We start from the raw sequence: 12,851 nt of genomic DNA, 5'->3' as shown, positions 1-12,851 counted from the left end.
TTCTAACACCAGACAACACTGAGCAACATATGCTTTACCTGAGTTTTCTCCAGAAATGCTGCTGTAAGGTGGTGGAAAATCATTTGTAACTTCCAGATTCTCCTCATTCTGCAACTGAATAGAAATATTTCCAGTTTAACATAACAATGAAATTCATGCATAGCATCAAGATATAAGTATACAAAACTTTCGAGATTCTAACATAAAAAAGTATTTATTGATGAGATGAAAAGTAAATGCCATGCTGTTTGATCAGTTAAATCATAAATATTCATGATTTGAGAAGTATTCACAATGTAGACATTGGGAAATTGTTATACAAAGTCTCCCACTTGGGCTTTGTAGATTATTCAAATGATTTACAAGATAGTATCTCTTGGATTTAAGCACCTATTGCGTCTTTCTAGTCCTTGAGTAAGTGGGAAGCCAACTATCACAAGCAAAATAGTACAGCATGTCAGTTATATTTTTTAGCTCCAGATGCTTTCCTACATAAAAAGTAATATTTATCTTAGTGGCTGAATTTAGACATAATGAAAAAAAATATAAAAGTTGCACAAGAATTGGGCTCATGCATTCCACCTTCCCTCTGTTCTTTCTTTGCATATGATAAAGAGACCAAACATTTCCGCTCTTCTCTAAGGAAGTTTCACAATTAAACATTATGCTTAAACTTGGAAATTTTTGTTTAAACCATACCAAGATCAAACAATGGTGGGATATCTTCATTTGCAAACTAACCTGTTGTAACAAGCCCTAGTTCTGCAAGTGGGAATTGTCCAGGGCCACCCCATCAAAACCGATTCAGGGATGGGAAAGATGAAACAAAACCATTGACATGAAAGCAAAATTGGGGTTTCATGGATGCATCAGGTGATGTGATGCTGCCGTGTTGAGTCTACAAGGCACAAAAGCAGCAGTCTTGGAAGTCTCTTTTACAGAGAGGATGTCTGCTATTGTATGTGGTTGCCATAGGCTGACAGATGACTTAAAGACACATAAACATACATACACACTAGATGCAAAGAAGAGAACATTGGGATGGTGTAGACAGAATTTCAGATTGGATTGATGGGATCCCATGAAAAGAAAAGTAAAACTACAGAAAAAAACATAAAAATAAATGCAGTAGCAGAATACATATGGAGCAATGGTTGTAGAACAATAATAAAGACTACATAAACTCTCCCAGGGAACTCAATCTTTCTCCCTACACATTGCAAGTGTCAATTTTACAAGGTGAAATATCTGAGCATGAAAACATTACTAGCCTATTTTTCCTCTCTCATTGTGAAACAGACTTTGATATACCAGAGAAAAGACAGAAACATTAATTGTCAACTGGCTGAATACCAATCTAAAACAAAATCATGTTTTTTTACCAAGACCACCATAAAATGCTGGACCATTAAATACACGTTTCTACAGCTGAACTGAGATCACAAAGTTGTAGGCAAAACTGCTGAACACTATAAGAACACTATCAGAATAATAATGCATTTTAGGCTCTACACTGCAGATGCCACTCCTCAAATCTTATCCTGTTGCTATAGAAACATGGGATCATCTCCAAACTATCTGACTGACATATGAAAAATACAATGGGTTACTGCACTTACAATTAACAACAAAGTAGAATACAATTCACATTTCTGAGGCTGCATAGGTAGAATATATTACATAATGATAAGTAAGTCACCTCTTTATTGGCTCTGGCGTTTCCAACCAAATGTTCTATTGAACACATTTTACGTAGTGTCCTCACATAGATATATATTGTTCAGAAGCAAAAAGCACACACATTCTTATCAGAGAGTGTCAGGGGTTACCTACATTTATTTTTGTTTATTTCTGAAAGACAATCACTCCTCACTGCAAAGCTGTCTACACCAGCAAAATAATTCAGCTGCAATTTATAGTATTCTTCTTTGGACTCATTTAGCACCACACCTACTCCAAATAATCTTACCGCCTACTTTGCATTCCCAATGGATACCTACTCCCATCCAATCCCTCTTTCTCCTTTGATCCAAGTGAGTGATCATGAATTAGAGAGAGAACTTTAAATGTTTCCCAATGCGCACACATACACTGAACAGCAAATAAAAAAATATCTCTTTTTCTTTCATCCTTTCCATCACCCTTTCCCCATTCAAAACCAGCTATGAGATCAAAGGTGAAGGGGAAAATCTGATGTTGTTCTTTCTGAAGTCTTTCATCATTTGACTATAAAATACTAAATATTTAATAAAATGTAGCGCACAATCCCAAACAAGCAGAGAATCTCAGACCCTAGAAAATGGGTGGGCAAAATTCACAATGGGAGAGGTCCCAAAGGAGTTTATCTTATGTCCAGTTTTTTCCTTCAATGATTGTATGTGTACAGCTCTCTGTGCAAGAAAGTGAATGAGTAACTGTGCCAGCAAGCAAGCAGGATCCGCCTTCCACATGAGTGAATGGCAGGTCAGGAAGGAGGAGTCAGATAGGAAAAGAGAGAACCCACATCACCCCATTCCAGTGACTTGCTCATGCACTTGCTCATACATACATTCATGGAATTAAAAACAAGGTAAATCCCCTTGGAACTTGTCCCATAATGCTCTTTGTCCAATTCCCTGAAAGGGATGCTTTTATTTCAGAAGCCCTGCTAGACTTCAGTAATATCTACCAAACATTTTTTTAAAAGTAGTGATACACGCCAAACGTGATGAACAATGTAACTACTCAGTAATCTGTCCACCCTCCAACTAGTCCTCCCATTCCACTCCAATGCTAAAACAAATGTAAAAAGGCCCAGTTTTTTTTGTCTTAAATTGCAAAGGAAAATTTGAATTTTTAAAACTGCATTATATCTAAAAGAAGTGCTTTCACTGTCAAGCCAGCTGTACATTGTATGCTTCTACAGCACTGGAAAAGAGATTATTATGATTTTTCCACCTGCGTAGACAGCCCCTGCATCACTGTATAAGCTTCATTCAACAACATATTTGCTATTTTCCACACACTATTATTCCACTTTAAATATTGTGAATTTTCTTTGGGCATTTTAAAAACAACGGATATGGTGAAGCAGAAGTCATGGTCAATACAGATACAGCATCGTACTTTGGTTCAAGGTGCTAAGAATTCGATTCCCTCCCCTCAATTAGACCACATGTGGGAGAAAACAATACAGAAAAGCAATATTTTTAAAATTGTAGCAACTTGCATCTGGAGACACTGAGGCACATTTACGTAATATCATACCCACAGAGCAATGTGTGCATTTGGATTCTCCAAAGCCTAACGCCAAAACCCCAATCCTGAGATGCAGCAATACACTGTATAAAAAGAAACAGGAATCATGACTTTAAGTACCTGGCCCCAGTCATCCCCTTTGCAGTCATATGTCTCGTACTTAACAGTACATAAAGAAAAGGACAATCAAGGCAAGCAAATAAACTCCATGCGGGCAAAAACATTTATTCAAGCCCACATTGTTCTGTTCCCTTTGTAAAAGTGAGGCATGCCTTGGAATAAGCATATCAGGTTTGCATAGCAGGGACAACTACAGAGCAGCAGTAAAAGAAGGAAAAACAGGGCTAGTAATCCCCACTGCACTGAAAACGCAAGCAGCAGAAACTGACATTTCCCAGAAAAAAACATACTAACAGTGGATCGCCAAATTGCTTGTTTACTCTGAAGGAACAGTGAAAAGCAGCATACTGCAAAAATCTTATACATGTCACCTCAGAAGTACTGAAGACTGAATTACTCAGGAGAAAACATGGGCAGCAAGTTCTCAATAAACCCAAAATCCTTTCCTTTTCATGCCCATAGCACATTCCAAAAAGAAAAGGATAAAAAATTAAAAGGTAACAACAAGTGTCCTCAGACTTAAAAACATAAATACAAAAGTACTGTTGAAGGCTTTTATGGCTAGAATCACTTCAGAGGATCTGAGGATGCCAGCCACAGATGCAGATAAAACGTCATAAGAAAAAGCTGCTAGAACACGGCCATACAGCTCGTAAACCACACAATACTCCAATAAAGACAAAAGCTAATGTACTGGATGGCTAGTAAGGCATGCCTTTACCATCAGTCCACACCACTTCTATTGTGGCTGGAGATGCAGGCATCTCCAGCAAAAAAATTAGGCAGGCTTCGGAGGAGTCCTCTGTCACCCAGCTATTCTTCTAGGCTGCAAAATGTTTTCTCTGCCTTTTTAACATAACATCAGAAAATCATATTCATTAAACTCTAACCTGTCTTATCAAAAAAACAAGAGTAAAAAAATCTTTCCAAGCAAGAAATTTTGATAACTTTTCAAGGAATCTTTATGCAACCACTGAGCTAGGTTTCAGCCATTGGTGTTACATAGTATGCCTACGTCAAAGCCAGAGGCCTGTGAGGGTTCCAGAGACCACAATGCAAACTATTATCTTTTAGCGTCCTCCACATCTTAATCTCTCAGTATTTATATCACATAATCCAGATTACAATAAACCACGAACTGTAAGTAGAGGCAAGCTAAATATTCTTGCAACAGAAATATATGCTGAAAACAAATCAGATTTTCGTCACTGTACTATTTCAAGAAAGTTTTTTAAAATAATACTATGGTTCCTGTACTTAGCCTTTAAAACAACTCTTTCCATTTTTTCTCTTTTGTATCTTTTTCTTTTTTTCACTGTAAACTTTCAACAAGCCTCCCATGGTCATTAGTCTCTTCAGATATCTACGTTCTTTCCAATAACCTTAGGTGACATCCAAACCTAACTCTATTTCCTCTCTGTAGCCTGCCATACCTAAATATACCAATGGAAACTCTCTGATATAACTTGAGAGAAATATTATCCAAAAGACTTCACCTCATAAACTTCTCAGAGTCCTCTGCAAAGTAACCTGAGAAATGGTAAGATGATCTAACAACTAATCTCCAGTATGTATTCCTCACAAACACAACTTTAAAAGTATTACAGCTCTGCACTGATTCCCAGTCCCTTGCCCTATTGTTTACAGCCTGGCCATGTTTACATTAGCTACCGCCATTGATGGATGAATGCTGTTTTATTCTGAGTTTTATGTTATTGTTTACATGCTTATATGTTTTATTCAATTGTATTTTATATTGTATTTTATTTCATGTTCTGCTTTTTAGGCACCTTCTGCCTTGTGTAAATCACCCTGAGTCCCTTCGGGGAGATGGTGGTGGGATACAAGAATAAAGTTGTTGTTGTTGTTGCTGTTAGTATTATTGTTATTGTTGTTGTTATTATATTTCTCAAAATTTCCCAATGCTATCTAACAGGTCCAATATTATACTTAAATAGACAATGGAAAAGAATAGGCTTTTGAATGTACCATCCCACTTGCTAATACTGTAACTTAAATTATCTTGCCTATGATGTGGTCATACAATGAAATCCCAAATGTTCAGTTGGTTAAAACTTCAATAGACAAGTGAACAGTGTTTACATAACTAGGATTTAACTCGCCTTGTGCATATCCATCTACATAATATCACCTATAGAACATAAACGTATTTTTAAAGAAAACATTTACAGGAACACCAGGTATCACATTGTTGATTTTTTCTATAAATCACTATCTTTTCTTATCTTTGGACTTTTTTCATCCAAAGAGAACATCACACAAATCCCATTAATGGAAAAAGGACAGAGAATAACTTGGTACATCCTGAGAATTTTTTTTGTGTGTGTGTCAGGAGCGACTTAAAAAACTGCAAGTCACTTCTGGTGTGAGAGAATTAGCCGTCTGCAAGGTCATTGCCCAGGGGATGCCTGGATGTTTTGATATTTTGATCATCCTTGTGGGAGGCTTCTCTCATGTCCCCGCTGGAGCAGATAGAGGGAGCTCATCCGCACTCTCCCCGGGTGGGATTCGAACCTGGCAGCTTTCAGATCAGCAACCCAACCTTCAAGTCACAAGGCTTTAATCCACTACACCACCTGAGTGGCTCCATATCCTGAGAAATGAACTAGCACCAGTAGCTCTCTCTTCTAAATGCCATTCTGGATTAACTTCAAGCTGTACTAAGAGGTTAATAACAAAGGTGTAAAAGAACCTGTTTCATTACTATTAACTGCATTAACTATACAGTATAACCTTTTCAGCATTTTTAAAATCATTGTAACCTGCAGATAAGCTGATCAATGACAATTCCAATATTTTTAATAGTTCATCTCAAATTGCGAGGACTAAATCTAGGATTCAACAGTTATGTCAAAGAGATAACCAAATAAAACTAAATCCTGACATGCAAACTATGTGTGCATGTATACTGTAGAATTACCTCAGTTTAAAACCACTATAACATCAGTGGCATCTCAATGGTATGGAATCCTAGGATATATTGTCTGTTCAAGCACCAGCACTTATTGTCAGAAAAAACAAATGACTTTGTAAATTCCCATAATTCCACAGCATTGAGCTAAGGCAGTTAAAACAGTGTCAAACTGTATTAATTCTACAGGGTACATGTACCTAGTCACAAGAGTTAGTGCAATGTAGAGAACATAGTCCTGTGGTTGGACACACATTGTAATTCCTGCTCTCCAAACTTCCCGAGAATCCTTGAACCAGTAGCTCTCTGTATCATGGTAACCAAAGCTGCAGCGAGAAAAAAATTGAGTAAAATAATGGCTAGGGGTCTGTTGCCATAGGATCACGAGACCTAATGGTTACAGCCTTATGACAGAAGAGTTCAGATGACTCAATAGTCCACTATGTCTCACTTTATTTGAAGCTCTTTGCAAATAAAATTGCTTCAATTTGCTGAGATTAGGATGCTATAATACAAATCTAGTGAATGTAACTTTGGTCCCTGATTGTCCAGTTATAATAAATAGTTTTCAATTTGCACAGTCTGAGAATGTGAACAGGATCCTTGGAGAGCCACTACATGTGTGTTACATCCTTGCCCTTCCTGGCTTATTAAAAAAACAGAGGGGAAGTAACTGAGTCAGTTTCTAACATTTTTTTTAATTCAATTTTTGGGAACAGAACTAGAGCATGTAGTAGCTGCCCAGTTCCAGAGGTTTAGACTGGATACATGTCTAGATACATTTCAATCTGGTTCCAGTTCTGGCTATGAGACAGAAATAGCCTTGATGGATGACCTTCACTGGGAATTGGAAAGTTGGAGTGTGTCACTGTTAGTTCTGCTGGACCTTGTAGCAACTTTGGATACCATCAATCATGGTATTCCTCTGGTCACTTTGCTGAGATGGGAACTGGAGGTACTAGTTTTCAGTGGTTCCATTCCTTCTGGAGAGATTAATTCAGAAGGTGATATGGGGACTCCTGTACAACTACTCCACCGTTGGCCAGTGGGATCCCTCAGAGCTTAGTTCTATCTTTCGTGATACAGTAGAGTCTCGCTTATCCAAGCTCCGCTTATCCAAAGTTCTGTATTATCCAACGTAGTTTGCCTTTTAGTAGTCAATGTTTTTGACTACTAAAATAAATTGCAAAATTTTGGTGCTAAATTCATAAATACAGTAACTATTACATAACGTTATCATGTACTGAACTGCCTTTTCTATCCATTTGCTGTAAAGCATGATGTTTTGGTGCTTAATCTGTAAAATCATAACATAATTTGATGTTTAATAGGCTTTTCCTTAATCCCTCCTTATTATCCAACATTTTTGCTTATCCAATGTTCTGCCGGCCTGTTTATATTGGATAAGTGAGACCCTACTGTACTTAAAATATATGTTGTTGCTCCTTTACCTTTGAACATGCACAGAATGCAGTTCCTGTCTAAACAAGTTACTAGAACACTCTGTGGACTAAGTTTACTGTGAAACTATGATGGGAATATATTTAAAAGAATCATCTGAAAGGAAATAAGAACCAGGATACCTTTAGGCTAGAAATCATCTTACCTGTGAAGATTTCATACAGTTCCAATGAGTGCGGACCTTATCTCTCCAGAACACAATGCCATTCCGCGCCAATCATTATGTGCTCTAACAAACTGCCAGGCAGAATGTAAATGCTAAGTGCTATTAAAGAAGTACAGTATATATCTTCTGGGAATAGTCACTCATCCCAAACTTTATATTACTATAAGTACAATTTTACAATTGTATTTCTAAGGTTTCCTACCCTGAACTAGAATTAACAGGTTTGCAAACATAAATTCCAAATTAAATTAATCCTCTTCCAAAAAAGATGAGTTATCTTTGTCAACAAAGCTCAATGGAATAAGGGTTTGAAGTGACTAAGTAAGCAAATGTTGATTAATCAACTGAAATAATGTCCTCAAAGACCATAATAAAAGACTATTCATTGTCTCAAAGTTGTCAGTAATGGGAAGAAACGGGTCAACTAAATCATAAAACTGAAAGATCAAATCCTCCACATAAGAGTCTTAACTGGGGGAATTTTTCACATAATATAAGTGGGATGCTCATCTACTATTTAGACATGCACATTCCTGCTGTTGAAGCATCTAGTTTTTAAACTAGAACTAATTCAATGAATATAAAGTAACACAGACAAAATTATCATGACTACAAACTGAAGGACAATTTTTAAGGAATAAACTGTATAGAACCTATCAGGACTGACTTCCCAGTAGATATAAGAAGAGCTTCCTAGAGACTTCACTCAAAAATCAAATATGACAGTAAGTTGGGAATTTTCTCTTGTTTCTCCTTGGTTCACTCCAAAGCTCCAAACAAAGCATTAATGCAGGCCTCAAGGTGACAGCATGACCTTTGTTATTATCCAGTACTTACTAATGTACAGATGAATTGCTACTTGATTGCCACAAGGAGAAATGTATCACACATGTGCAATCATTTAAAAAACTTCCATTTTAAGAGTATGTGCAAGATGCTTGTCAGCTAATGGCAACCCTAAGAATTTCCAGGGTTTTGTTAGTCGACGAATTAGGGGAGGATTTGCCAGTTTTCTCCTGTGAAATTTATCCCACAGCAGCTGGTATTCATTTCCAGTCACACAGGCTGAAAACCAGTGATGAAATGTGCACATAAATATGCACATGATTGGAGTCAATACAGTTTAGTTCATATCTTTGTAGCTTTACCCATGGTTTCCAGTTCAGTTCCAAAGACATATCCACCCTATTTCTTCAGTGAGTGTAAATATAAGGAAATGTACTGACCACCCAATTCTACTATGTCAAAATTATTTGAATCATCCCAGAAGTACTATGAAATCTGACTTAAAACCCATATAAACACCACATTTTGGACTTTGCAGTTTTGCTTTCAAATTTTATTTCAAGATTACCATGGGATGAATACTTGTCATATTTTCATGTCATGTAACCTCTCAACAGCCTCTCCTATGAGCAGCAGTAAAATCCCTAAATTTTATTAGTCTAAAAACTGATTTTTAGACTAATAATCTCATTTTAAACACATTTATCAAAATGAATATAGATAGATAATACAATATATCCTCATTAGGTAGGTGTGGCATTCACTCTAGAAAGGTACCTGATAACATAACTTTGTGAACTCTACCTTAAAATAAAATACGAAAAGCACAACTTTTAAGTCACATACTTCAAATGAATTATATTAAAAATCCAACAATCCCATTAAAATCTGGAGTAAAAAGTTATGTTCCCAAATATCCATATGCAGCCTCCCTGTTAATTACTTTCTGCCTGTCAACAACTTGCTTCAGCAAAGTTCAGTTTAGCTGCTACGTAGTTATTAAATTCCAAATGTTGAAAGTTGAAATTATTTTTTTAAAAACATTCTCTCTGGCACAGAGACTATTTAGGAGGTTGGTCTGCTAGGTGCATTAATTCTCAAAATTGAAAAGATGACATGACAAGACATCTATAGGATTTCTAAAAGGAAAAAAATATGTTATTGAGTTTCACTGCTGAGTCTGGACATAAGAAAAATACAAGATTCAAGAAATATGTTTGGGCTAAATAATTCCAAAATATTCCCATTCTGGAACTGAGTGTTAATTAATATTACTGTAGAACTACAAATAAGGAGCCGCAGTGGTTTAAACCCTTGTGAACTGCTGACCTGAAGGTTGGGTTGCTGCCCTGAAGGTTGCCAGTTCGAATCCGCAAGATGGGGTGAGCTTCCATCTGTCAGCTATAGCTTGCGGGGACATGAGAGAAGCCTCCCAGTAACACATCTGGGCAACCCCTGGGCAACATCTCTGCAAACGGCCAATTCTCTCACACCAGAAGCGACTTGCAGTATGCTCTCAAGTCGCTTCTGACATGAGAAGAAAAAAAAACCTTCCATAAGCAACATGCTGAAAGGGAGCCTTTGTGCTACTGTCATTCAGTATCCTACATCCATGTGGTGTAGTACTTTCAGCACTGGACTACGGCTATGGGTGCATCTACATTTCAGAATAAATACCATTTGACAGCACTTGCCATGGCTCAGTGCTGTGGAAACCTTTGTGGTATAGTTTTACAAGGTCTTTAGCCTTCTCTGCCCAAGGGTGCTGGTGCTTCACCAAACTACAAATCCCATGATAATTCCATAGTATGGAGCTATGGCAGTTGTAGTGGTTTCAGGCTGCCCCCGTTCTACAGTGCAGCTGAGACCAGCTCTGCCCCGGAAACCCACTGGGCGACCCTGGGCAAGTCACACTCTCTCAGCCTGAAGAGGACAAGGGCAAATCCTCTGTGAACAAGTATTGCCAAGGAAAACCCCTGGTAGAGTCGAAAGTCGAACACGCCCTGAAACCACAAAACAACAACACAGCTCGCGTCTAGGGATGCGATTCGCCATTAACCCAATGCGACCGGATGTCTGAGAGAAGAGAAGAGCCTGTGTATTTCTGATCCTTGAGGAAATCGAGGGGAAGGCACCTTCAGAACCAGTCAGGGGAGGGCCTGGGCCTGGGCCTATTCGACGGGGCCAAAATGGAAGCAGGAAGGCGGGCGCTCCGTCCTGTCATGGTTGGCAGGCGGGAGGCGGCGTCGTGGTCTCTCGCCCTGCTCTCCTTCTTAAACATCAAGAGGCGCCTCCCCGCCGGCGGCCTACAAAGCCTCGGCGCTCGCGTGGTGGGCCCTGCCCGTTTCCTCACCTGCTGATACCGGCCGTTATGGCCGGGTTCTGCCGCCGCTGCTGCCGCCGCCGCCGCCGCCGCCGCCATCGCGCTGAGGAGGGGAGCGACTGAGGAGGGGAGGCCGCGGAGGAGGCACCCTCAGGGCCGGGCCACAGACACGCAGGCAGGCGCGGAGAGAGGCCGAGCAGAAGAGAGGAGGAGGACGAGGAAGAAGAGGAGGAGGCCTCACTCCGGGAGGGCTCGCGCGCGCACGCATGCGCGATGGCGCGCTCCCTCTGGCCGCCGCCGGAATGACATGCAAAGAGGGGACAGCAGGCGAGGGAAGAGACCAATTACTGCAGGCATGGGCAAACTCGGGCCCTCCAGGTGTTTTGGACTTCAACTCCCACAATTCCTAACCGCCGGTAGGCGGTTAGGAATCGTGGGAGTTGAAGTCCAAAACACCTGGAGGGCCCAAGTTTGCCCATGCCTAAACTAGTGGACCAAGCTGACAATGCCCATTTAGGTCTAATTAATTCTATTTCAGTGTAATTTATTCAAGAGCTATATTTTATACCTGACGCAGATTTTAACTGTTTAGTATGACCAATGTTTTGAATGTTATTAATTTCATGGCACTGAATGTTTACCTTGCTTTTGTGTTATTTTGGAAGCCTCCCTGAGTCCCTCCAGGAAAAGAGATGTGGGTTTAATATTTGTAATATTTATTTTTTAATAAAATAAATAATAAAATAATAAATAAATAATATTTATTTATTATCCAGTTGTTATTATTATTCATGATGCTCCATGCAGTCATGCCGGCCACATGACCTTGGAGGCATCTACGGACAATGCCGGCTCTTCGGCTTAGAAATGGATGTTGTCGACCGCGCTTTAGGGGATCGGCCCTTAAGGAGAGTCCCGATCCGGTCCTGAGAGAACGGACCTTGGCGGAGCCATTAGGAAAATATGAGCCGCAATACAACCTGAAGCCGAAATGAAGAAGGTCCGCCAAAGTTGAAGGAAAATCCGCCAAGGAGTCTTTATTGAGCGATTCAGCTGAAAAGGACTCTAGTAGTGATCATTCAGTCTACTAGGGTACCACATAATCAAAATAAAGCCATATTTATACAAAGTTTCAGTCTGACAGCCCTTTGAATTTCCTGCCCCACTCCCCCGCCCATCTGATCGCTGGTTGGCTAGGAGGTTGAACGAGGCGGGCTTTCGTTTCCCGCCTTGCTCTGTTGGCCCAATAGGGAGCTGCTTTTTGTCCCCACTCGAGCCAATCAGGAAGGAGAAGGTGGGAGTTATTGAAACAATGAAGTGACTGAGCAGGAAAGATCGGATTCATTCCTGCCAGGCCGATTTCTAAAGGGATTAATGACAGCAATCAAGGATGTCCGAGTTTCTGTCACGTATACAGATTTTAGATATGCCTTGGGGTGTCAGGGGTGGAAGTAGAGATGGGTGGTGATGGGCCATAATTGACAGGCTCTGCAGGGCGCCTTCCTGAGGTGTCCTGGATTTCCCTTTGGAGGAGATATGACAATGTTTGCCTTGGGGGCGAATCACCTTTAGGTCAATACTCCGAATTCGGCGACTCAAGCCCTATATTGTCCATGCAATCTGAATTTGATTGGGTTAAGCGGTGGCGGATTATCCTTTTGTTTTTGGGAAAGGAAGCCTGGGTCATAGGAACTGGGATGGGTTCTGGGGTTCAGGTTGAGTTCAAAATATTTCCTATTTGATTTCATGACTTGACAATTATATGAAATAAAATGATAAATAAAATAAAGTTGGAATATAAACCCTGCTGGGAAAAATACATATTT

General features: G+C 39.6%; 1 protein-coding gene across 2 annotated transcripts in view; it reads right to left on the bottom strand.

Annotated features, from left to right (window-relative positions):
• ndfip1 (Nedd4 family interacting protein 1) overlaps positions 1-11,297 on the bottom strand; it is a 35,130-nt gene extending 23,833 nt beyond the window's left edge. The window contains exons 1-2 of one of the 2 annotated variants that reach the window (XR_505723.3): positions 11,056-11,297; positions 39-114 (exon numbers count right to left, since the gene is read on the bottom strand). Coding sequence is in view for 1 of the 2 variants with exons in the window: in XM_008104710.3 (XP_008102917.2) it covers positions 39-114; positions 11,056-11,124 (145 nt within the window). In the remaining variant the exon portion in view is untranslated. The remainder of the gene's footprint in view (positions 1-38; positions 115-11,055) is intronic. The other variant, XM_008104710.3, reaches the window with a different exon arrangement.
• Between the last annotated feature and the right edge of the window lie 1,554 nt (positions 11,298-12,851).

Source organism: Anolis carolinensis, chromosome 2 (genome assembly GCF_035594765.1).
Source record: "Anolis carolinensis isolate JA03-04 chromosome 2, rAnoCar3.1.pri, whole genome shotgun sequence".
NCBI classification, from domain to species: Eukaryota; Metazoa; Chordata; class Lepidosauria; order Squamata; family Dactyloidae; genus Anolis; species Anolis carolinensis.
The sequence above is the reverse complement of the archived record's forward strand: the minus strand, read 5'-3'. Positions and strand labels throughout refer to the sequence as shown.